Below are 24,267 nucleotides of genomic sequence, written 5' to 3'. Positions count from 1 at the left end.
CTTTAGATGATCTCAAAAGTTGCTGTTAAAAGTGAAGCATTCGAGTCAGGGAACTTTTGCAAATATTTCTGGTGCGAAAATTGGTGAGGCAAGAAATGCATTGGAATGAAACGGTTTTTTTTTAAATTGGTGGCCATTCGAGCACGTGAATTGAATTGGGCGAGGAATTCCTTTTATATATTTCCGCATTTTCTTCTAATGACTTCATCGCGATACACGTGCACGGTTCGCATGATGAATTTAATACAATTTTACCAATATTATTTGACACTTATCATTCTATACATGTTACGACACAAATTTTCATTTTTGAAGAAATTAAATTTTAATTATTATGTACTGAAAAAATAGTGTGAGTGGACCGTTGCTAAGTTGGAAGATTGAGATGACCCCCTATGTCAAATCCGGGTCAAGTGATCCCACACCCTCCAGTGGGGTGTCAATCGATCGGTCTAGATCATACGATCAGTTTGGCATATTATAAAATTTTGTGAGATAAGAATTGGCTGAAAAACTTATATTCTGGAGATATTCTTCAAAATAAACGTTTTAGCTATCGAAATAGTACACTCGAGATTTTTAGCTTAAAAAATCAAGCTAAAAATTAGGATGATTTCCTCCTCAGGAATCAAGTCTCTATGTCTGCCTGTTCAAAAGTTATTAAAGGTTAAAGTCGTTGGGCCCGACAAGGGGACTTTGGGCCCAAAGATTTGAAAATGAAAATTTTTTTTTTCTATGGGGCACCGCCCATACGATGTCAGTTAATCGTGCAATTTTACCGTATGGAATGGTTTACTAAGATAAGAGTTAAGAAGGAGAGAGAGAGAGTATTTATTACCCGGAAATTTTAATATGAGTTGGAGATATATTTTTCTGCTTTAATAAAATACGATCTTGGAATTGGCAAAAATTCTTGTCTACATTTCCACGTTTTATGTCAATTGCATTTTTTTATTATGGTTAAATTCTCGAATTCATATATAGACAAAATCTCACACCCCTTAATAAAAAAGTGGTAATTTTGGGTAATGTCCATTTTGGTTAAATATGGAACATTAGAGCGTCCAGGTCCAACTCCTTTGCAGGCTTGGGCAAGATAGATACTTTAATTTTAGCTTTTTTCAATCTTAAAAAAAATCAAAAGTATCTTGTATCTTGTTAAATATTTAAGATACTTTATCTTATCTTGTATCTTAACAAATACTAAAAAGTATCTTTTACTTAGTATCTAAGTATCTTGGCAAAAACAGAGAATAAAGTATCTTGTATCTAGTATCTTGGAATTTTTCCAAAAGTATCTTTATCTTGTATCTTGTAGCTTAAAACAAAGTATCTTGATGATATGCCTCTCTTTTGGCTTACGATAACACCCTCAAGTTGGTCTTGGAAGGAATCACTAACTGTTTTCTATCCCCAGAGTCTTGGATACAGTCGTCTCTTCCAGTCAGTAAGGGAGGTTTGGGAACCAGACATGCTGTGAGCACGGCGATTCCGTGCTTTCTTGCGTCCGCTCATAGCTGTTTGCCACATCTCGAGTCCCTCCTTCCGGACTACATACGTGACCAAGATGACGCCATATCAGAAGGTGAAGAGCTCTGGTCCGCAGATTATCGCCAACTACCACTACCCGAATTGCGAGGAAAACAAGCTATTTGGGAGGCTCCTTTAATCGAACATCGCCAGAAGACACTTCTTGATAACATCAGCACACCGCAAGATAAAGCTCGTCTACTTGCTCTAGACAGACCATACGTTGGAGCCTGGCTGAACGCAATCCCTGCACCACAACTTGGAAACCACCTCTCTAACGAAGAATTTCGTGTGGCCATCGCACTCAGACTCGGCTGTGCAATTTGCCAACCACATAAATGTATCTGTGGAGCCGAAGTATCCTCAAGTGGTTATCATGGTCTATCGTGCAGAAAGAGCGCTGGGCGGTGGTCAAGACACAGTGCCGCAAATGATGTCATTTCCCGTGCCCTTCGTACCGCAGAAGTCCCCTCAATAAGAGAGCCAGTGGGATGCTGCCGAACTGACGGAAAACGAGCTGATGGGATGACACTTATTCCATGGTCAAGGGGAAAAGCTTTAGTCTGGGACTTCACGTGCGTCGATACCTTTGCCCCATCGTTCCTCTCCTCCACGTCCGGTCATCCTGGGGCTGCGGCCGTGTTAGCTGACAATGCGATGGTGTGAAGTGCAACCCTCCGATTTGGCTGAAATTTTAAAATTAGGTGGTCCAAGCCAATACAACTATCTTCAGGCAGTTTGTGCGATGGTGTGAGTTACTCAAAATATTTGAGGTCAAAGTTCAAAAAACGGCCGACTTTTTTCAGGCGGAGTGAGAAAACTCCACTTCCATTCTCTTCCCCTCGCAGGGGAAGAGAATGGAAGAAACGTTAGTTGTATTGGCTTGGACCACCTAATTTTAAAATTTCAGCCAAATCGGAGGGTTACGCTTCACACCATCGCATTGTGAGAAAAAGAAGAAGACACTATACTCTTTCTTAGAGGATCGTTTCATTTTCATCCCGGTGGCTGCTGAAACAATTGGAGTTTGGGGTGAAGATGGAATTAAACTAATTCAACATATTGGACAACGAATCACATCAATTACAGGAGAAATACGAGCCACAAGTTATTTATTACAACGTTTGGAAACTTCTCAGACGCCCCAAAATTCACGTGATTTTCATTAAATGTTCGACGTGAATCCCCCCATTTTTCTCTCTTTCTCTGATTATTTCCTCCTTTCCCCACTTTCTCTTTTCCCCACTTTCACCGCCACCTACGGTCCCACTTTCACATCAGCGAGAGGGGATTCCGGAGAGAGAAACGGCTGAGGCCATCTCTGGGGAGGAAATACGGGGGGATTTCTCTCAAAGGGGAAAGTTATTCATGTTTCCATGGAATTGTGTATTTATTTGTGTGAAATGTCGAGGTGGAATTACATGAAATTACATGGAGTTGCGGGTGTGTTTCCATGGAATTACATGAAGGTTGATGATGTGTGCGGTGTGAAATGGAATGCGTGAAATGCGTAACCATGGGAATTAACTCGCCAACAAAAAAATTAGCTAAAAAATTTGCACGTGACTAAGAACTCCCGTCATAAAAAACTTTTTAAAAAATCTCCATGAATTCCCATGAATTTCCATGACAACCCATGTGTCGTCCACACGATTCCGCATGGGAAACCTGCGACGCCGGCCACCGGGCCACCCTTCCGTCTCAATCTCAATCTCACCCCGCCCCAAATCTCAACCTGCCCCAAAAAAATCTCAAATTTCCCAAGAAAAAAATTCATTTATTTACACACAAATTTACACACACACAATTAATCCCCCCTGTTGCCATGACTACCACTATTTTGCTGCTGCCCCCCTGACAACTGCTGGAGCTTCCCCAGATAATCAAACTCGTACCCTTCGTAATAATAATTGTACCCAAATTGTTGCTGTTGTTGGTGTGGGTGTGGTTGCTGCGGTGGGTGTGGTGGGGGTGGGGGCGGCGGTGGTTGCTGCCTCTCTAATAAAGACATGTTTCGTATAATGTTGTTATAGTAACGTTTATTATCCTTCTCGGCGTAGTCGTCATCGTTCGTCGTCGTGGGGGTCGGGGTGTGGGGGGTGGCCGAGGTCGAGGGGGGGGAGGTGTAGTGGTGGAGCTGTGGGGAATAATTTTGGGAGGTTAGTTGTCATGGAAATGTATTTTTTTTAATATTTATTGGTTGCCATGGAAATGCAATTTTAAACAGTTGCCATGGCAACAACAATATTTTAAAAATCACCTTCTGCTCCCCTGAAAAATCGAAATTCCCCCCATCCGACTGCATGAATAATTTCCCCTCCTGCTCGCCCCCCGTTTGTCGCTTGGCCCGATTCGCAATCGGACATCCACTCGCAGACCGGTGAGATAAGAACTTTCCCGTCGCGTGGCCCGAGCCATCGCAGCCCGGAATTGGACACCGCAGGGGCTCCGCCTCAGGCCCCTCACGAGGTTTCGATTTCGGTTTGTTCGCGCGGGGGCAGCCCGAGAGACTGAAATTTTATTTTATTTTTTAATCGGTTGCCATGGTGATTAAAATAATAAATTACCTCCTGTGCGTCGCATAGTTACCGGAAACGTGCCCCATCCCGTCGCACCTAAGAAACAGAAACTAATTAATCCCATGGCAACCATGAAAAAATTGTTTCCATACCCGGGGGTGGGGCACTGAATGAGATCCTTCCCATCCCTCCCCCTGGAATTGCTCCTCGGGGTGGAAGCCGTTGTCGTGGTAACCACGGGGGAATAAATTTTAGGACTCCCGTTGCGATCCTGAAATTCCCCACCCCCACTCAAACCACCCCCACTGCTCATCATCAACTGTTGTTGTGGGTGTGGTGGGGGTGGGTAAATGTAGTAATTCCCCTGGGTCGATGTTGTTGTTGTTGTGGGTGGTTGTTGTTGTTGTTGCTGTGGCAACGGAGGGTGTGACAAGGGTGGAATGTTGTTGTTATAGTAATTTTGGGCATAATAATCTTGGTAATAATATTGATTATTTGGTGGTGGGGGGTGGTGGTTGTGGTTGTGGGTGTGGTGGTGGGTGTCATAGCGAGGGGTGTGGCTATGGGTGTGGCTGGGGTCGTAGCGGGGGGTGGCTATAAAAGATAGAATATTATTATCACCATGGAAATATATTTAATTTTTAAAAAAAACTCACAATGTTCCCGACGGATCCACCCACTCGAACCACTCCCACCCCCCCACCACTCCCCCCTCCCCCCTGTTGTTGTTGCTGCTGTTGTTGTTGTTGTTGTTGATTTTGAAAGTAAGAGAAATCCAAAGCCTCTGTTTGTTCTTTACTCGGACAGCTCAAATCATGGGGTGAGTTTCGAACATAGCTCAGATCCATTATCCCCTCAGCACCACCCCCACCACTCCCACTGACACCCCCACTGGCCATCATCTGCTTCACGCTCAAATTCAAAATGTTATCCTTCTGCAGGGGGTGTGGTTGCTGCACCACCGTCGTCGGAGGAGGCGTCCCCGTTGTCGTGGTAACATTATTATATTCCGGCAGCAACAACAACGGGGGGAAAAGTGAGACCATACTCTGTTCATTCGAGTGAGGGGAGGAGTCCTCGTAGTCATCTTTACCTAAATAACCATGGAAATGGTAACCATGGTAACCATAAAAAAATAAAAAAGTGATTGCTGTACCCTTAACGAAAGCCCCGGAGCCATGGGCGATGGGGCATCCGGAGAGCGAGCGGTGCGTGTTCCGGTTGGAGTTGACGTGCCCCCGACCCGTGCAACCACTCGTCGGGCATTTCAAGATTGTCTCATGCAGGGCCAGGACTAAAGGGGGGGCAAGGTGAGATTTTAGTTTCCATGGCAACCGAATTATAGTAAAAGTGACTAACTTTCCGGGGCGAGCTTATCCTTCCTCGGACACCCTGACAACGAACGGTGGTGGGAATATAGACCCGTCACGTGACCCGCCCCCGTGCAGCCTTTTTTTTTAAATAACCATGGTGATTTATTTATTTTTAGTAAAAGAAATAAATTAAAACTACCTGGGGTGGGGCACTTTGCTTGACTATTCGTTGAGGAGTGGGTGTGGTTTGAAGAGTTTGTCGTTGAGGAGCAGTTTGAGGGGGTGGGGCTCGAGCGGCGGGGGGCTAAAAAAAATTAATTCTTAAAAGTAACCATGGCAACCAAAACAAAATGGTAATTTTACCATTATTCCACTGCTGCCCATCTAAATTCAAGTATTCCTTGGGCCCACTCTCTTCAAAATTGTTATTCGTGTCGTTATCGAACTCCAACGTGGATTCTTCTTTTTTTCCATGGAAACTCGTCGCTAATAAACGTTGTTTTTTATGCGGGATTGTTGATTGTTGTTGTGGGGGGAGGATTGGAGGGTGGGTGGGGGTGGGGGGAGGGAGGTGGGTGGTGGGAGTGGCAGAGGGGGTGGGGTTGAGGTGGGGTGATGCAGTGGGAGGAGGGGGTGGCGCAAGTGGTGGTGCATTTTTCTAAAGGGGGAATGTGAGATTTATGGAAAATTTTGATTTTTCGTCGTCATGGTGATTTTTTTTTAAATTTTCTTTGTTTAAAAGTTTATTTTAATAGTTAATTTGTTGTTAGGGAAAGTTTTTTAAATTAAAAAATGAAAAACAGTTGTCATGGAAATTTTTAACAATTAATTAATTTCCGTAACCACGGAAACAATTAAAATCCAAAAAACCACGCCCTTTTTTCCCTCACACACACAATTCCGAACGTATGAAAAAACCCGAATTTCGGAACGTGGATTTGGAGGTGATTCGTGGAGTGAAAGCAGATTGGAACTGAACCCAAAGTTTTGCTGGAAAGAGAAAAGTTTCGCTGGAGAAATTTTGTTGCTGGAGAAAGTTTTTGTAGCTGGAGAGAAAGTTTTCCTGGAGAAAGTTTTGGAGAAAGTTTTTGGAGAGAATTTTTCCAGAGGGGGTGTGGTTTTTTTACATGGGGGGTTTTTTGGGTATCTTGGGGGTGTGGTTTTTCAGGGGGCGCGGTTGTTTAAAGTTCCCGCCGGGGGTGTGGTCATATGGGAATTTAAAAGGGGGTGCATAAAAACCAGAGTGGGTGTGACTAGTGGGTGTGCCAATAAATACCCTAAAAAACCATGGAAACCTGGCGGGGCACGGTGAGAAACCGAGAAGGGATGATCCGGGGTTGGTTTTCCAGAGGCAAAATGAGACGGGGCGAATTGAGACACATAAATTTTTATTAACAATTTTTAAAGATAAAAAATCCCCATAGCAACGAATTTTTATTTAAAACGAGATAATTAATAAGGTGAGAAATAATTTCCTCTTGCGCTACCACCACGGAAACCACCGCCGCGTCTGCAATTTGTTTACAAATTATTTTAATTAGTTGCCATGGAAATAATTACTAAAAATTAAAAAAAATCACCTTGGAAACCTCGAGTTGAACCGGCCCCTGCCTCGAAAACCCCCCCTTCCGCGCATTGGACCACCCCCCGCCCCGCGGAAACTGGGGGGGCGGTCCGTCCGACACAGGCCCGGGCGGTTGGTGCGCTTGGGCATCACCTATTTATTAAATTTTAATTACCATAACAACAATGAAAAAATAAATAATGGTCACCATGGCAACGGACCTTAATCTGCCTGGCTCTGAATAAACTCTCGTCCATGGCCATGGCCGTGTTGACGCTCTCCCGGTCCGTGAACTCTATGTAGCCGAAACTATAAATCAAACAATTATTCGTTGTCATGGAAATATAATTAGGTTGCCATGGAACCAAAAATCCACCCCCAAGGAAACCACCCACTCACCCCTTTGGATGCCCATCATATTTATTACACAAAATGGTGACCCTATTAATACTCCCGCAGCCATGGAAATGCTGTTCCAGCTCCTCCGCCGTCGCCCCGTAGTCCACGTTCCCCACATAAACCGACCGCGCGTCCACCTCCATTTTCTCCTCCAACGACAACGTGTCCGACGAACCCCCACCCGCGTTCGGTGTCGTCGTCGACGTCGAGGACGTGGACAGCCGGGAGGAGTTTAGGGGGGAGTGCCCTGCGGATTTTTATTTTATTTTTTTTGGTTGTCATGGTAACGGAAAATTAATTAAAAAATTACCAATGCTCATCTGCCGATCGACCTCGGTTTGGAGCTGTTTTAACTTTTCGGCCTCTTCTTCCATCTCACGGACGCGGGCCTTTATCGCTTCCAGCTCCTTTAATTGGTATTTTTAATTGGCATTTTTAATTATAATTAATTAATCGCGATTATTTCCAATTAATAATGATTAATTTACCGAGTCCTCCATGGCTTCGGAATCCTCCAACAACTGCTCCTCATCCTTCGCCCCCATTGTATCCTTGGTTTCTATAGCAACCAATTAAACAATTACCACAAAATAACCATAACAACTCTTCACCACACCCACCTGAAGAAAACTCCTCCTCTCCATCCTCAAACTCCACCCCCTCTGGATCTTCTCTAAACTCCTCCTCCTCATCAATCAACTCATCCTCCAAACTATTACTGCTTTTTTTCCTATTAAATTTACTCCCATTCGTTTCCATAGTTTCTCAATTAAATTTATTTATTTACCAAAAGACACAGATTAATTTTAACAAGTTTTTATTATTCACTAAATTTTTCAAATTTCCCTCCGCGAATCTCAAGCGAGGAGAACTTTCTCCTTTGGACTCCCGGTGGGCAGGATTTAGTCTCTCGTTTCTCGTGTTATAAATTTTCCTCTTCCAATGTGGGCGTGGCTGTTGTTGGGGGAGGGAGCTCGTGGGGGTGTGGCTCCTCCTCTTCGTCGTCTTCAGGGGAGTCCGATGAGGAGTTGTTCAAAACGGGCTCGATGGATTCTTTTATATGGTTGTTGGCTCCTTTGGGGTCCAGGTCCGTGGCCCAGGAGAAATGCAAAAGCGCTTTGTGGGTGGAGCCCCGTTTTGAGTGGATCTTTTGGATAAAAGGGGGTGTGGTTATTTGTTGTCATGGTGATTTAAATAAATTTCCATGGTAACTTTAAAAAAAACTCACCTTGGCGATTAAAAAATGGACTAAACTCTCCTTGGGAACGATCCTTTTTAATTCTTCCAATTCTTTTAAACTCTCTTCTAATTTCCCGCCAGCGAATAAAACGCTCGCGCGGTGGAATTTACAAAGCGCGTCGCCTGGAGATTGTTGCAGCGCGCGGTTGAATGTCGCGAGGGATTTTTCGTTCTGGTTTAGCGCGCTTTGGACCTGCAGAAAATAATAATATCGTAACCATGGCAACCAAAATAATAAATCAGTAACTGCTTACCACCCCCAGATGACAAAGTAAAACGACATTCCCCCTGTTAACCCTACTCGCCCTCTCGTAATAAACACTAGCCTCCTCGAACCTCTCCTGTTTATAATAAATCATCCCGATCCCGTACCAACAATTGTATTGGCTCGCGTCGATCCGTGACGCTGTTCGGAAACACCTTAAGGCTTTATCCAACTCGTCCGTCGCGACGTATTCATGACCCAACAGGATGTACGCGTAATAAGCGCCCGGGTCGATTTGAATCGCGCGCTTGAAAAATTTGATCGCGGTCTCGTGCTCTTTTTGGAGGGAAAACGTGTTGCCAAGGGTGAGCCAGGTGGTGGGCGTGGTCTTGTTCGAGGGGTGGGAGAGGAATTCTTGGCTGAGGGAGGAGAGCTGGGTTTCCATGGAGGTGTGCCAGAGGGAGCTGGAGAGGTAGGTGAGTGAGGGCGAGAAGGGGTTTGTAGTGCGGAGGGTGGTGTAGGTTCTGTAGGGTTGTCATGGTGATTTAAGTTTGTTGCCATGGTTACAATTATTTTTATAAAACAGTAAAAATTACCCGATGGCCGCCTCGTAATCCCCCATTTCGAACTGGGCCCTGGCAACGGTTGCTAGGGCGAAAGGGGTGGAGCTTTGGCTGGGTTTTAGCGTTGCTATGGTTTCCAGGGTTTTCTTGCAGTCGTAACGGGTTAGGTAGTAGGTTGCCATGGCGAGGGGGTGGATCGTCAAGAGGAGGGTGTCTATAAGGATTTAAATTTAGATTTATTGGTTGCCATGGTTACCATTTTATAAAAAAATTACCTAACGAAGACCGATCCATTTCTATGACGACTTTTTTTCGGAATTTATTTTTCTGGGGGGCTTGCTCTTTGGTGTTTTCCTATTTTTTTAAGAAAATAAAAATTAATTTCCATGGCAACCAAAAAAATAATCTCCCAAAAATAGTTTCATACCTTCAAACTCTGCTGTTTCTTATTACTCCCCACCAAATCCTCCACCCCACCCGTCCCACCCACACCCCCACCACCCCCACCACCCCCACTCATCTGTGACCCCACTGACCCCACCCCACTTTGCTGCCCCCCCATGCCCCCAAACAACCTGGAACTCCTCCTAACAGTTTGTTGTTGTTGTTGTTGTTGCGACTGTTGTTGCCATGACAATTGTTGTTGTTGTGGTTGCGGTTGTTGTTGTGGAGATGAAACAGTTCGTAAACAAGGCTTTTTTTAATTAACAAAATTTAATTATTTATAAAATTAATTAATTTTTAATCAGTAAAAAAGTCACCTTTTTTGGCTTTGGCTCGATTGAATTGTTGCCAAGGGGAGTGGTTTCCATGGTGATTATCGGACTTATTAAAGTTGTCGTGTCCTGCTGGGGGTGTGGTTGGAGGGTGTGGAGGGAGGAGGGCAGGAATGAGGAGGGGGTGTGGTTATTGTTTGGGGGGGTTGTTAGGGGGTTTAGATGGGTTCTGCAGTTGGTTATAAAAAAAATTGGTTGCTAGGTGAGGTTTAAAATTAAATTTAAAGATAAAAACTCACCCGAAATAATGACTATTTGGCGTTGAGGTGAACAGGTTTCTATGGCAACGATTGTTGTTATTATTGTTTTTAGTGTTTCTATTGATTAAAATCCCTGCTTTGTTATTTTCCAACTGCGTTTTTTCCTCAATATAAATTCCATGGCAATTTAGTGACAACGCGTTGTCATGGAGATGGGTGGTCTATGGAAATAAAAAAAAATTAATTTCCCCGTTGTCATGGCAACAAAAAAATAGTGACCCACCTGAAAAACCCTCTCGATAAACTCCCCCGGGTTTTCTTTATTCTCTTTGTTATTCCCATTAGAAAACCCCATTTTGACAACATTTTCGAACGCCTCGAACAAGAACGGATTTAATTTCAACGCTCGAGAATATGCTTCCTTAGCAACGGCCATCCGTTCCGTTGCCATGCAGATTTTCCCATATAATTTCAACGCGAAACAAGCACACTCGTAGTAATTTTTCTCTATAAAATCCAAAGGGGGCGTGGCTTTGGTGTACAAAGTGGGCGGGGTCAAGAGGGTCGTCTCCGCCGTGGTGGTTCTACAGGATTTTATTTTTATTATTTCAGTTGCCATGGAAACCATAAAAATTAGTAACCAACCTCCCCAATTCAAAGGAAACGGTTGCTAGGAGAAATTTGCACTTGTGATTGAGGTTAGCAACGGATTTGTAGTGGTTCCTTAGCAACTCGTAACATTGGAGTTTGTCGTTTGAGCGGTAGTAGGCCGTTGCCAGGAGGTGGAGCCGGATGGAGGGCGTGTCAGGGGAGCCCTCGGGGGGTAGGTCTGCGAATTTTTTTAAAATTATTAGTTGCCATGATGATTTTTTTTAGAAAAAAGTAAAATTACCGGAATAAAACAATCTTTCTGCGAGGAAAATGGCATCGGCGTAGGCGTAATTGTTCAAACAGTGCCAGATGGTTGCCTAGGGAACGGTGGAGTTTTTTAAAATTGGTATTATTAATTGTTAGTGATATTGCAGTGAAATAATTTCTTATTACCTGCACGGGGTCCTGAGAATAAGTGTTGCCATGGTGATTCCCATTCGTCGTCGTGGGAGGAGGGTGGAACATTTTTCTTTAATTAATTTTATATTATTTTATTTATTTAAGAGAATTGGAGCGACCAGATGAGCGACGAGAAATACGAGAAAAACGAAAGGCGAGTGAAATTTCCTCAGCAACAGCGCCATCTCGCGCGGGGTTTTTGAATTTCACCGTCGTCTGGAAATTATTTTTCACGTTTCCTTGGAAATTGATTTTTTAATTAAATTGTTTGAAATTTTTAATTCGAGTTTTAAAAAATCACGTGATTTCATGGTGGCAACCTTTAAATTTTTTTTAATAATCCAAACGACTTAAAAAAAATCCACATAAAAAATGCCCCCCAAACCTTCCTCCTCCGCGGGTGGGGGTCAAAAAGGGGGCCCCTCCAAAAAAACAGAGGCCAAAAAGAAGGAGAAGGTCATCGAGGTAATAAATTAAAAAAATTTATTTCCGTTGCCATGACAACCAAAAAAAAATCCCTAAATAAAAATCCCCATAGGACAAAACCTTCGGCCTAAAAAACAAAAAAGGGGCGAAACAGCAGAAATTTATCCAACAAGTTGAAAAACAAGTCAAATTCGGCAACAACCCATCCGCCAAATTGCTCGCCTCCAAAGTCGACGACAAAAAGAAACCAGCCGACGATCCGCTCCTCACGGGAATTTTCAAACCGGTCCAAAAAGTGGAAAAGGGTAAAGTAGAATTATTCGCACCTAAGAAAAAATCACTAATTTTTAATTCCATTTTTCAGGAGCGGACCCAAAGTCGATCCTGTGCGCATTTTTCAAGCAGGGCCAGTGCGCCAAGGGGGACAAGTGCAAGTTTTCCCATGATTTGACCATCGAGAGGAAGGCCGAGAAGCGGTCGCTCTATTGTGATTTGAGGGAGGAGGTGCGTAGTTGTAAATTTTGGTTGCCATGGAAACTGATTTTTTAAATTTTTATTTAGGACACGATGGACACGTGGGACGACGATAAATTGAAGGACGTCGTGGAGAAGAAGCACGGCGCGCAGGAGGGGACCAAGACGGAAATTGTAAGATTTTGTTGTCATGGAAATTAAATTAATTAAATTAAAATAACCATGACAACAATTTAATCACCATGCCCCATTTTTCAATATCCACAGATCTGCAAACACTTCCTGGAAGCCGTGGAAAAGCAAAAATACGGCTGGTTTTGGGAGTGCCCCTCCTCCACCGCGTGCATCTACCGGCACGCCCTCCCCCCGGGTTTCATCCTAAAGAAAGACCTCAAAGCGATGAAGGAAGCAAACAAAGAAAACGAGACCTCCCTCGAGGACTGGATCGAAAAGGAGCGTGGGAAATTAAATTCCTTAGAAAATCTAACCAAAGTAACCATGGAAACTTTTGTGGCGTGGAAAAAGCGGAAATTAATCGAGAAAAAATCCGAAGAGAAAAAATTAGCGGACAAAAAATTGAGGGATTTCAAAGCGGGGAATAAATTGGGGGTGCGTATTTTTTTTGGTTGCCATGGAAACGGGATTTAATTTATAATTTATGTAGTTATCCGGCCGGGATATGTTCACGTTTAATCCGGAATTAGCGATGGATGTTGCCATGGAGGATGAGGATGAAGTCATTGGTTGCTATGACAACAACGAAAATAATGGTGATTCGGATGAGGGGGAAGAGGAAAAGGATGAAAATGAAGTAAGTTTTAATTGGTAATTATTTTTAATTGGTAATTAATTTTAATTTATTATAAAAAAAGTACAGGGAAATAACTCTTGGAGAATATCAAAATTATGATTTTGAAGAAACCATGGAAAAAATATTACCGATTGAAAATTTGGAAATTGACGAGGATTTATTTAATGATGAAGATATCGATTAATTCCTTTTTCCTCTCTCTCGTAATTTTATAAATTTATAAATTTTTTGAAACCATGGAAATAAATTTGGTTTTCTAAAATGAGAAATTAATCGGCAACTTGAGAAGTGCCTCTGCTGTTTCCATAACCACGCGTATTATTGTTACCACGGGAATTGTATCCACGATTATATCCACGATTATTATAGTAACCACCTCCTCCACGATTATTGTTGTAACCACGGGAATTGTATCCTCGGTTGTAGCCACGGTAACCACGGTAATAACCGTTCCCACGGTAATTCGTTACTCCAAAGGTCTCGGCGTTCAGTTTCCGCTCCGCGCGCCAGTCCGGGCGGGGGTGTCTATGGAGAGTAATTATTAATTTTAATTGGTAACCATGGCAACCCGCGGAACTTGGATTAATTGGGATTAACATTTTTAATCACCAATCTTAATCCAAACCCCACGATTAACCACGATAACCATGCCAACACATAAAACCACCAACCCACCTTCCGCCACCCCCCTGCCCGCCCCCTTCCCTTTCCAACGCCTCGCATGAAATGTTATCGAAAAAGTTATCTTTCTGATAGTAGATTTTCTCTTCCTCGACCTCCCCCCCGCCGTCCCCCCGCTCCCCCTCCGCCTCCGCCTCTTTTTTTTCCTCATCCACCAACTTGATCTGCGCCAACTGGCTCTGCAACTCCTCGTTCGCCTTCTCAAAATCAAACTCTGACTCAAATTGCAGTTTCTGCTGCGCGGCCGGAAAGCGCCCAACTCCGCCGCGACCACCGCCGCCGCGGTAATAATTGGGGGGTTGTTGAGAGTTGTTCTGGGGGGGTTGTCCGCGACCACGGGAGGAGTAGTTCCGGTATTGAGGTTGGTGGTGTTGTTGTTGTTGTTGTGGGGGTGCAGCGTATTTCTGTTGTGGTGGTGGTTGTGAATGGGGATGTGGTTGTTGTTGTTGTTGCTGTTGCGGGGGGTGTGGTTGTGGCGCTGCAATAAAAACATAAGTATTTTATCCGCGCAAAAAAAAAATTAAAAAAAAACCCACCCTTCACGTGACCACCCCCACCACCAGGTTTTTGTTGTCTTGGTTGTTGTGGTTGTGGTTGTTGTTGCTGCTGCCCCCCTCTTTGACCCCCCGGTTGTTGTTGCTGCTGCCCCTGCCCCCTCGACCCCACGGACTGCCCGACAATAGCGGGATCTTCAAACTCTTCCTCCTCCTCCTCCTCCACCTGCTGCTCCGCCTTGGGTGGTTCAATCACATCGATCCCCTTGATGTCCGACCCCCGGAAAATGATAAATTCGTAAACTTCATCCTTCGCCGCGACGGGGCGCGGGGTCGGCCGGTCCTCCGTCCCAAATGAGCGCACTATTTAATTACCAATTAATAATCACCAATTAATAATCACCAATTACCAATTAAAAAACTCACCCTTGGCCAACGAAATCGTAGCCTCTTGAAGATCCAGCGCGTACAAAATCCCCTCGTAACGAATCTCGCTCTTTGAGATAAGCGAGATTTTCGAACCAATGAACTGGTTCGTGTTCCCCCCCGAGTCCATCATTTTTTTGATGGTTTTTTATTAGTTTTTCAGTAATTTGTGGGTGCTTTTTCGGTGCTTTTTCTGAGAATAATAATAAATCCGGCGTAGAGACAGGAGAGAAGAAAAGACAATAAAACTCGGACATATGAAAGTTACTCAGTTTATTACTCAGAGGTGGCGCTTTTTATTTTACAGAATTTCATGCTTTTTCAAGTGACGCATCATGGAATGTTTCAGGGTGAACTTTCGGGAACAAAACTTGCAGGAAAAGGGACGCTCCCCCGTGTGGCTCCTGTGGAAATTTGTGAGGTTTTTTAGTAATTTGGGAATATTCTGAGGAAATTGGAAGAGTTTTTTGGCGTGCTAAAAAATTGGCAGAGGAATTGGCATGAAATTGGCACAAAAATTGGCATGAAAATTGGCGTGCTGAAATTAGCATAAAAATTGGCAGAGAAATTGACACGAAAATTGGCACGCCAAAAATTGGCACAAAAATTAGCACACCAAAAATTAACCCCCCCCCCAGCAAAATTACCGAATGTGCCTCCTCAAGTCCTCGACGGACCAAAACCGGCGGAGGCAGAAGACGCAGAGCACCTGGTAATAATTAAATTTACCAATTAATTACCAATTAACTCTGATTATTTTTAATTGCAACGCACCTTCCTGTTGCCCTGGTCCCCGTCCTCAACGCTCCCATCGTCGACCAAGATTAAATTCTTCTCTTTAAATTCATTGTAAATTTCTAAATGTTCAGTTTCCATGTGAACTAAAATTTCCATTCGGGACGTGGATTGGATCGTCGTGGAGTCGTGGCAGATGTGACATCTACATTTTTTTAATTGGTAATTTTGGTTATAATTAATCGGTAATTTTTGGATTAAAATTGGCGATTAATTCACTTAATCATTTAAAAAATTCACATTTTTTAATCGATAATTTCTACCAATTAAAATTAATCGATAATAATAATAATTACCTAAACATGGGCTCACAATTCCCCACCCCACCTGCACCACTCCCCCCATTATTATTATTCCCACAATGGATTAACCCCTCCTCCTCCGAAGACTCTTCCTCCTCCTCCCCCTCGACCCCCTCCTCGTCCTCGTCCTCGGCCCCACTGTGATCATTGTCCGCCTTGGAATGTTTCCTTATCAAGTGGCGATCGCAGTTGGACTTGGTCGTGAACAAAAGGGGGCATTTCGAACACTGGAACGGTTTTTGACCCGTGTGCGTCAGGAGATGACGACGGAGGGAGGACGTCCAGGGGAACCTCCGGGAACAGTGGGGGCAGTTTATCTAGAGGGAGAGAGAGATATAGAGAATTCTGGTTTCCATGGTGATTTTTTGGTTTCCATGGTGATTAAAAAATAGGTTTCCATGGAAATAAGGACACAAAAAAATGTTTCTTAGTAATTCCATAGCAACGTTGCGATTAAAAAGATACGGTGCAGACTTGACATGGCCCGAGTCAGGTGGTTATTATTTTTTTGCAATTTTAAATCCAGCCTATCCAACAAATTCCAGCTGGACAGTACGACGAATAATCTCAAGACACGAAGGGTCCACAACCCCCGATTCGAGCTAAAAATAAAACCTATTTCCATGGAAAACCGTAACACACATTTAATAATAACTTGTTTCCATGGTGATTATACACAAACGTTTCCAGGGAAACAAAAAAAAATGAAACGAAAAAAAATATGAAAAAACCATGACAACAAAAAAAATTCAAAAAACAAAAAAAAATAACCCCTCAAAAAAATTTATTATAAAAAACACACTCAAAAAACCTTAAAAAAAATGCACCTTAAACGGCGCAGAAGAATAAGCACTTTGTTTTTTTGACATTTTTTCCTCAAATTCCTCCTCCTCTCCATCCTCATCCTCTTCATCTTCATCGTAATCCTCACTCTCCCCCTCCCCCTCCCCCTCATGATGACCCTCCCCCTCATGATGATGATTTTCCTGATCCCTTGGAAACCCCCCTCCCTCAACCAACTTCAAAAGCTTATCCACACTCGCCAACTCTTCATTTTCAGACAATTTCCTCTTCAATTTTGAACTTAGCACGGCTCGAATACTGGATTCTGGGTGGTGGTGAGGGGGTGGGGATGAAGAGTCACGTGGGGTGGATGGAGTGGGAGGGGTCGGTTGGCATGACAACAGTTTTTGTTTGTTCAGGACACGGTTCGAGGGGGAGCGTTGCCATACCAACGGGTGCTGGTGCTTCCCGTGGCGTTCCATGTTGGATCTGAGAGTTTTTTAAAAATGATTAAAATTAGTTGCCATGGAAACAAAATAAACTTGTTAAATAACCAACCTGAGAGTGAATCTCGCAGGGCAGTGGGGGCACGCGAAAGGGCGCTCGGTCCGATACCGGCGCTGCTTTGGTTTGTTAATTTCCGACGCATTTGTGGTGGACTTTTTCTTGCTTTCTTTTCTATAGAAACCATTAAAAAATCTTAAAAAAATCTCAAATAACCCCTCAAAAAAACCCACCAACCTAAACTCCTCCTGATTAATTGAGCTCCTCCCCCTTTTAATCGAGGTTGCCCCGCCCACTGGGACCTCCTCCTTTTTCTTGGTAACAACATCCCATGGTTGTGTTGGTTGATTTTTATTGATCGTCATGGCAACGGCATTGGCAACCGAAGAACCGTGATGATCAACAAGATTCGTTGCCATGTTATGCATTCCGGTTGTCATATTATCTCTTGTTGATGTTTGGTTGCTATGGAAATATATTCACAAATAAATTATTCAATCTCTCTCTCCTTCCTCCCGTTGCCATGGAAACGTTGCAAACACAAAATTGTTAAAAAAGACTCACAGGAAATACTGCTGATAAAACATCATCATTTGATTCGGTGTGGGTGGTGAGGTTGCCATGGTTACCATGGGATTCGTTGGATGATGTTGTTGGATGCGTTGCTTGGACAAGTCCACGGCGTCCATGGAAAGATCCAAGGGCTCCGTTTGGTCAGGGGTTATTTGGGGGTGTGGGTGTAGGGATTTGTCCATTTGGGGGTGTGGTTTTTGGAGGTGGTTTTGTGGGGATTGCTATGGTTTTAAAAAAAAATTAGTAAAAAATCCCCATGGAAACTCTAAAAAATAAAAAACTAACCAAGCTCTTTTTCAACTTTAATTCACTCAGAATTAATTTTAACTTGGATTTATTCGGATCTGCAAAATCTTGTTCCACTTCTTCAGCCGGGGGCGATGTGAGATACTCGAGAGATTCCTTCGTTTCCATGGTTATCTATACACACACTTTTTTATTATAATAATCACCATGGAAATAATAAAGTAAAAAAAAGTCACCTTGGAGATGGAGACAGGTTTCCGTTTCCTAGCACCCACCAATTTAACTTTTGTCGTCTCCATCGTAACAACGAACCAACCTCGCGGATTGCTAATCTTGGACTAAAAATTTCTTTTGTGGCTTTCCTCCAGTGAAATTCTCTTCTGTTTGTATGAATCGTTGTCATGGAATTTTAGTATAACCACACTGTGGAGACAGAGTCAGTGGTTGTGTGTGTGTGTGGATGGTGATGATGATTTGGTGAGATGGTTGTTGGATGGATGGATGGAGAGTTAGTTGAGAGAGAGTTTCGAGTGAATTGTTTATTGTAAACAAATTTTTTGGTTGACTCTTTGGAGAGAATGTGTCGCTATTTTTAGTTGGGTCAGTTTTTTAACTTAATTCAGGTAGATTTTTAGACCTTCCCAGAATTCAGTGAGGGTCTTAATCTTAGGTTAAAATATGAGAGATTTATCCTTAGAGAAGAGAATATTTAATCTCCTCAACTCAACCCAACTCTGCCTCTTCTCTTCTCTTAACTCTAAACTAAAACAATGAACGGAAACTTCTTTTTTTCCGTGAGAAACAAAACTGGATCAAAAATTTAACTCCTCATACACGCGTCTCTCTCTTCATCATCTCATGAGAGAATAATTTCAATGATGAGAACTTTTCTCTCTCTCCTCTTAAAAGGTGATGAAGATCAAGAGAGGAAGTCGTTCTCTCTGAGAGAGAGGAAATACGCGAGAGGATGTAACAGATGGCTAGTGTGTGTAAAAGGGGGGTAGATTTTTATTCGTCGTCATGGCAACGGATTCTTATTTAAAATCAAATCTTTGCACTTTTATTGACTATTAGTAATTAAAAATGGATAATAAAAACAGAGTCTCCGAGACAACAATAAAAGATAAAATTTCATCTCATATTTCAATTTTTTTTTTGAGTTGCTAGTCAAATTTTCATCAGACAGACTTGGACGCCATCTGTGCCTCAAAATCCAAGGAAACCACCGCTACTACTCATCGTCCACTCAGACATATAATAAAAACGGTTTTATACATCAGCAGATTTTTTTTTTGAAGAGTCGAGTAATTTTTTGACACTAATTAAATAATAATAAAATGGAAGTAGCGCAGAATATAGAAAACGGGACGAGTAACCATAGCAACCATAATTCTTCTCATAAACATAAACATAAACACAAGCATAAAAGTGATAAGAAGTCCTCGCATCATAGTAAACATAAAAAAAGGGATAAGGTGGATTTATTATTGTTATTATTATTGTTATTATTATTATATATTATTTTATTTGGATTTTAAATAAGGGGTGTTGGCATGGTGATTAAATTTGTGTTTTTAATTAGGACCGCGACCGGCATAGGGAGTCGTCTTCTAAAAGTAATGGGGATTCAGGGTCGCCAAGGAAATCGGAAGCCGTGGCGGCGGCAGTGGAGGTGGCAGCGGAGGTTAAAATGTGGGTTTTTTTGTTTAACTTTAATTTTTGGCATTTCTGTGCTAATTTTTTGGCGTGCCAATTTTTGTGCCAATTTTTGTGCTAAAATTTGGCGTGCCAATTTCTGTGCCAATTTTTTGTGCCAATTTCTGTGCCAATTTTTAGCACACGCCAATTATTCCACACCAATAAAACTAATTAATCTAAAACTCTAGTGAACGCCGCTCCCTCTCGCCTGTAAAAAAAATGGAGGTGGACGACTCGGAGGACGACCGTCCACTTTCCTCGAGAATCCAAGTTAAAAAAAATTATGATTCCGATTCTGAAGACGACAAACCTCTGGTAATTTCAATTTCTTATGATCTCGTAACCATGGTAACTTTAAAAAAATCCCCATAGATCCACCGCAAACCACCCCCACCCACAACCTCACAAAAGCGAAAATCCAACCATTCCTCTGACGACTCCGACTCGGACTCGAAACCGCTCAGAAAAAAGTCCAAGTAAGAAATTTTTTACTCATAAAATCCATGGAAACCCACTAATAATTAATTAAATCCATAGAAAACAAGTGAAAAAACCCACATCGCAATCCCCCTCCCCAAAAAAGAAAAAGCCCAAAAAGGAAGAGGAGGAAGTCTGGAAATGGTGGGAGGAGGAGCCCCGGGACGACGGCGTCAAGTGGAATTTCCTCGAGCATAAAGGCCCCGTTTTCGCTGCGAAATATGAAAAATTACCCAAATCCGTGCACTTTAAATACGATGGGAAGGTTGTTAAATTGAGCGAGGACGCGGAGGAGGTGGCTGGATTTTACTCGAGGTTCATCGAACATGAATACACGACTAAAGAGAAGTTTAATGAGAACTTTTTTAAGGTATGAAGCCCGGTTTATACTTTGTTTTTTACTGGTTTCCATGGGAATTTCCACGATTTTTTCTCAATAAATCGAGTATAAACCCCGCTTTTTTTGATACTGCAGGACTGGCGCCGAACGATGACCGCCGATGAAAAAAAGACCATCACGGACCTTCGAAAGTGCGATTTCCGCGAGATAAACGAGTATTTTAAACTAAAATCCGAGGAGAGGAAATCCATGTCGAAAGAGGAGAAATTATGTCAAAAAGAAGAGAACGAGCGGATCGCGGAGGAGTTTGGGATTTGCGTGTTGGACGGGCACAAGGAGAAAATTGGGAATTTTAGGATCGAACCCCCTGGATTGTTCAGGGGGCGGGGGGATCATCCCAAAATGGGGATGCTCAAAAAGAGGATTTTCCCCGAGGACGTTATCATCAATTGTTCCAAGGATGCCGTGGTGCCGAAGGTGGGTGGAGTGTGGTTGCCATGGTTACCGTGGGTTTATTTAATTATTTTTGGGTGATTATTGCAGCCCCCCGAGTCCCACCGGTGGAAAGAGGTTCGTCATGACAACACGGTCACGTGGTTGGCTTGCTGGATCGAGAATGTGCAGGTGCGGTATTGTTGCCATGGTTACTATTATTTCTATCGTTACCATGGCAACTAATTTTAATATCTCTCCACAGGGACAAACAAAGTACGTCATGTTGAACCCCACGTCTCGCCTGAAAGGAGAAAAGGATTGGTTAAAATACGAAAAGGCTCGCGAACTAGCGAAACATATTCATAAAATCCGTGAAAACTATAAAAATGACTTTAAATCAAAGGAAATGCGCGTTCGACAAAGGGCAGTGGCGCTTTACTTTATTGATAAGGTGAGTGTTTCCATGGCAACTGAATAATAATTTCCATGGCAACTAACAAATATCCATAATGTTTCCCTGACAACAGCTCGCCCTCCGCGCGGGCAATGAAAAAGACGAGGACCAGGCGGACACCGTTGGCTGCTGTTCCCTGCGCGTGGAGCACATTGAATTATTCGACGAAAAGGACGGTCAAGAATCCGTCGTGACGTTTGATTTCTTGGGAAAGGACTCGATCCGGTATTTCAACCAGGTTACCGTGGAAAAACGCGTTTTTAAAAATCTAAAACTCTTCATGGAGAGCAAGAAGCCGGGGGATGATCTTTTTGATCGGTTGAATGTGAGTTTTTCTATAAATTATTTTGTTACCATGGCAACTGGTTAATAATTTCCATGGCAACCAATTTACAAAATCTAGACGCAAATCCTGAACAAGCACCTGAACGACCTCTTGAGCGGCCTCACGGCCAAAGTATTCCGAACCTACAATGCCTCCCACACGCTCCAAGAGCAGCTGGACGAGCTCACCCCCGTCAACGGCTCGGTCAATGAGAAGGTTCTCGCGTATAACAGGGCCAATCGGGCCGTCGCGGTCTTATGTAACCATCAACGGGCCGTTCCCAAATCACACGAAAAATCCATGGAAAACTTGGTCACCAAGATCCAACAGAAAAAGGATGATGTCAAAAAGGTCAAGAAGGAGCTGAAGGGGTTGTCCAGGGGGAGCAAGTAAGTTTGTAACTATGGTGATTTATTTAAGTAACCATGGAAATTAATTTTAAGTAACCATGGAAACTAAAAAAATTATCTCATGTAACCATAGAGACCACGAAAAGAAATCTGCCCAACTCCGCCGGACAGAGGAGCAATTAAAAAAACTGGAAATGACGAAAACGGACAAGGACGAAGGGAAAGAAATTGCCTTGGGAACGAGCAAGTTGAATTATTTAGACCCACGGATCAGCATTGCTTGGTAACTCACATTTATTATTATAATATATTTACAAATAAATAACCATAACAACTAATATAAAATTAAATTGCAGGTGTAAAAAGCACGACGTTCCCATAGAGAAAGTTTACAACAAAACGCTGAGGGCCAAATTTCGTTGGGCGATCGACATGGCGGATAAAAAATATCGTTTTGATTAATGTTTTTTTTAATTTAAATGTGTGTGTATAATTATTATGAGATGATTAACAATATTTAGAAATAAACTCTTTAACTTTCCGTTGAAATTGCTTGGGGTCCGAATGGTATTGTTCCGAAGCGGAGGGGTTCAGGGGGTCCTCGAAGTTTAGGAGGTCCTGTAATTTAGAGCAATAATTTTTATTATTTCCATGGCAACATTTATATTTTTTTTGGTTTCCATGGTAACCAAGCATAAAAAAAACCTACGGTAAACAACGCATTCACGCCCCAAACGACGTCTTTCAAGGTCCTCGTAGGCGCCCATCCTAACTCATCGATTGAGGACTGACGGAGTAGGGACAGACAGACAGACCCCTCCTCGGTTATGTTAGGATGCCAGAGCCTCGTGCGGCACTTCACGATGGGTGGCTGTGATTTTAAAATCTTTGTTATTGGTTGCTATGGAAATTAATTATCAGTTGTCATGACAACTATGAGAAATAAAATTACGGCAAAGTTGTACTCCTCCGTGACGACGACGTTGAAGACGAACTTCCCTCTGGCCCAGTGACCTTCCTCCGGCTGGACGGTCACCGTGAATTCGTGTAATTTATCAGGGTCCGGATGGGTCAAGGTCACGCTGGGGGGGAGCAGCGAGGGGAGGTCTGATAACTACGTTTTTTTTATCGTATTATTTCCATGGCAACAAAAAATAAATCTTAAAATATTACCTCCTTGACGAGGAGCCGATCTCTGATGGAGACTTTTTTCTGATTGCTCGTTGCCATGACATTGTTGTTGGTTTCAATTTCCGAGGAGGAGTTTCCACGGGAACGTTGGAGCTTTTTCGATAAAGATAACATTTTTATTATAAATTTATTAATTTACGGAGCTCTCTCTCTGATCTCTGTGTGTATTTCGCTGATTGAAGAGCGCGGGAGGTTTGAATTTTTTTCTTTCAGTCTCCTTGGAAATTTAGTCAAAGAAGAGAAAATAAAATGCAAAATTAATAGTCAAAGTAACCATGGCAACCAACTCCCCCCTCACGCCGAGTCAGGTTAGTTTTGCAAAGTTACAAATTATGAAATTACAAATAACAACGTGAATTCAACAGCGCCGGCTGCAGAAAGAGCTAATGTCGATGTTGAAGGACGCCCCCCCTGGGATCACCGTGGATACGGAATTCATCGCCTCGAAAAATACGGGCTCTTCAAATTGTATATTTTGGAGGTTGCAAATCACCGGCCCCACCCCCTCGCTCTACGCGAATGAGGAATTTACCCTCAGTTTTAAGTTCTCTCAGAAATACCCCTTCGAGTCCCCGGAGGTTATCTTCACAGGGGACAACATCCCCGTGCATCCTCACGTAATTATTTGTAACTTTACATTTTCGGTTGCCATGGTAACGATTAATTTTTTTAAAAAATAAAGATCTATTCCAACGGCCACATCTGCCTGTCGATTTTGACGGACGACTGGTCGCCGGCGCTGAGCGTGCAGAGCGTTTGTCTCAGCATCGTGAGCATGCTCGGGAGCGCGGTGGAGAAGGTAATTTATTTTTACTGTTTGTTGCCATGGTTATACTAACATTGTTTCTATAGAAACACCCCCCTGACGACGCATTCTATGTAAAAACATGCTCGAAAAATCCCAAGAAAACCCGGTGGTGGTATCATGGTGGGTTTTTTTCATTTGTAATTTTGTAAAATTTAATTTTAATTGTGATTTTTTAAAATAGATGACAACGTTTGAGAAGAAGTGATGTTTCCATAGCAATATTTATACAAAAAATTTCTCAATTTTAAAGACTGTGATATCTCAAAATGCCCCGAAAATAATAATAAAATAATGCAAGGCGGTTTATTTAAATTAT

General features: G+C 42.8%; 9 protein-coding genes across 9 annotated transcripts; 3 read left to right on the top strand and 6 right to left on the bottom strand.

The window, feature by feature from the left end:
* Nucleotides 1–3,267: 3,267 nt before the first annotated feature.
* LOC110842625 (myelin transcription factor 1) lies at nt 3,268–6,016 on the bottom strand. The gene is made up of 10 exons (XM_035857049.1): nt 5,858–6,016; nt 5,576–5,666; nt 5,409–5,498; nt 5,206–5,343; nt 4,849–5,142; nt 4,706–4,783; nt 4,202–4,643; nt 4,098–4,145; nt 3,791–4,040; nt 3,268–3,667 (listed from the first exon to the last, which is right to left on the bottom strand). The coding sequence occupies exons 1-10, from the start codon at nt 6,014–6,016 to the stop codon at nt 3,338–3,340; spliced, it is 1,920 nt and encodes a 639-aa protein (XP_035712942.1). The 3' UTR covers nt 3,268–3,337.
* A 717-nt stretch (nt 6,017–6,733) lies between these two features.
* Nucleotides 6,734–8,114, bottom strand: LOC110842469 (polyadenylate-binding protein 2). The gene is made up of 7 exons (XM_022088215.2): nt 7,946–8,114; nt 7,814–7,884; nt 7,636–7,732; nt 7,326–7,572; nt 7,148–7,235; nt 6,943–7,079; nt 6,734–6,872 (listed from the first exon to the last, which is right to left on the bottom strand). Exons 1-7 carry the CDS (start codon nt 8,082–8,084, stop codon nt 6,815–6,817), a joined length of 837 nt encoding a protein of 278 aa, XP_021943907.1. The 5' UTR covers nt 8,085–8,114; the 3' UTR covers nt 6,734–6,814.
* On the bottom strand, nt 8,087–11,535 carry LOC110842615 (cell division cycle protein 27 homolog). The gene is made up of 12 exons (XM_022088383.2): nt 11,353–11,535; nt 11,201–11,276; nt 10,954–11,137; nt 10,592–10,892; nt 10,348–10,529; nt 10,094–10,277; nt 9,760–10,026; nt 9,608–9,686; nt 9,366–9,546; nt 8,819–9,293; nt 8,554–8,757; nt 8,087–8,472 (listed from the first exon to the last, which is right to left on the bottom strand). The coding sequence occupies exons 1-12, from the start codon at nt 11,422–11,424 to the stop codon at nt 8,248–8,250; spliced, it is 2,430 nt and encodes an 809-aa protein (XP_021944075.1). The 5' UTR covers nt 11,425–11,535; the 3' UTR covers nt 8,087–8,247.
* Nucleotides 11,536–11,543: 8 nt separating this feature from the next.
* LOC110842468 (zinc finger CCCH domain-containing protein 15 homolog) lies at nt 11,544–13,264 on the top strand. Its single transcript, XM_022088214.2, has 7 exons — nt 11,544–11,823; nt 11,897–12,089; nt 12,149–12,288; nt 12,346–12,432; nt 12,526–12,867; nt 12,923–13,069; nt 13,131–13,264. Exons 1-7 carry the CDS (start codon nt 11,731–11,733, stop codon nt 13,251–13,253), a joined length of 1,125 nt encoding a protein of 374 aa, XP_021943906.1. The 5' UTR covers nt 11,544–11,730; the 3' UTR covers nt 13,254–13,264.
* Nucleotides 13,257–14,930, bottom strand: LOC110842467 (protein LSM14 homolog B). Its single transcript, XM_022088213.2, has 4 exons — nt 14,671–14,930; nt 14,287–14,607; nt 13,745–14,228; nt 13,257–13,594 (listed from the first exon to the last, which is right to left on the bottom strand). Exons 1-4 carry the CDS (start codon nt 14,801–14,803, stop codon nt 13,339–13,341), a joined length of 1,194 nt encoding a protein of 397 aa, XP_021943905.1. The 5' UTR covers nt 14,804–14,930; the 3' UTR covers nt 13,257–13,338.
* LOC110842606 (ras-responsive element-binding protein 1) lies at nt 14,927–18,525 on the bottom strand. Its single transcript, XM_022088371.2, has 10 exons — nt 18,110–18,525; nt 17,913–18,047; nt 17,619–17,848; nt 17,292–17,519; nt 17,109–17,228; nt 16,595–17,039; nt 15,762–16,084; nt 15,445–15,610; nt 15,318–15,379; nt 14,927–15,074 (listed from the first exon to the last, which is right to left on the bottom strand). The coding sequence occupies exons 1-10, from the start codon at nt 18,170–18,172 to the stop codon at nt 14,972–14,974; spliced, it is 1,875 nt and encodes a 624-aa protein (XP_021944063.1). The 5' UTR covers nt 18,173–18,525; the 3' UTR covers nt 14,927–14,971.
* A 577-nt stretch (nt 18,526–19,102) lies between these two features.
* On the top strand, nt 19,103–22,501 carry LOC110842461 (DNA topoisomerase I, mitochondrial). Its single transcript, XM_022088206.2, has 12 exons — nt 19,103–19,348; nt 19,456–19,565; nt 19,760–19,886; nt 19,944–20,047; nt 20,109–20,418; nt 20,524–20,865; nt 20,932–21,012; nt 21,086–21,274; nt 21,351–21,602; nt 21,681–21,991; nt 22,086–22,235; nt 22,309–22,501. Exons 1-12 carry the CDS (start codon nt 19,211–19,213, stop codon nt 22,412–22,414), a joined length of 2,220 nt encoding a protein of 739 aa, XP_021943898.1. The 5' UTR covers nt 19,103–19,210; the 3' UTR covers nt 22,415–22,501.
* On the bottom strand, nt 22,410–23,339 carry LOC110842472 (NEDD8-conjugating enzyme UBE2F). Its single transcript, XM_022088217.2, has 4 exons — nt 23,126–23,339; nt 22,905–23,066; nt 22,662–22,823; nt 22,410–22,570 (listed from the first exon to the last, which is right to left on the bottom strand). The coding sequence occupies exons 1-4, from the start codon at nt 23,255–23,257 to the stop codon at nt 22,460–22,462; spliced, it is 567 nt and encodes a 188-aa protein (XP_021943909.1). The 5' UTR covers nt 23,258–23,339; the 3' UTR covers nt 22,410–22,459.
* LOC110842473 (probable ubiquitin-conjugating enzyme E2 W-B) lies at nt 23,310–24,266 on the top strand. Its single transcript, XM_022088218.2, has 5 exons — nt 23,310–23,451; nt 23,509–23,760; nt 23,826–23,942; nt 23,996–24,071; nt 24,133–24,266. The coding sequence occupies exons 1-5, from the start codon at nt 23,419–23,421 to the stop codon at nt 24,144–24,146; spliced, it is 492 nt and encodes a 163-aa protein (XP_021943910.1). The 5' UTR covers nt 23,310–23,418; the 3' UTR covers nt 24,147–24,266.
* Nucleotide 24,267: the final 1 nt, after the last annotated feature.

The sequence above is a fragment of the Folsomia candida genome, unplaced genomic scaffold (assembly GCF_002217175.1).
Source record: "Folsomia candida strain VU population unplaced genomic scaffold, ASM221717v1 Fcan01_Sc001, whole genome shotgun sequence".
NCBI classification, from domain to species: domain Eukaryota; kingdom Metazoa; phylum Arthropoda; class Collembola; order Entomobryomorpha; family Isotomidae; genus Folsomia; species Folsomia candida.
This window is presented reverse-complemented; position numbering and strand designations above follow the sequence as displayed.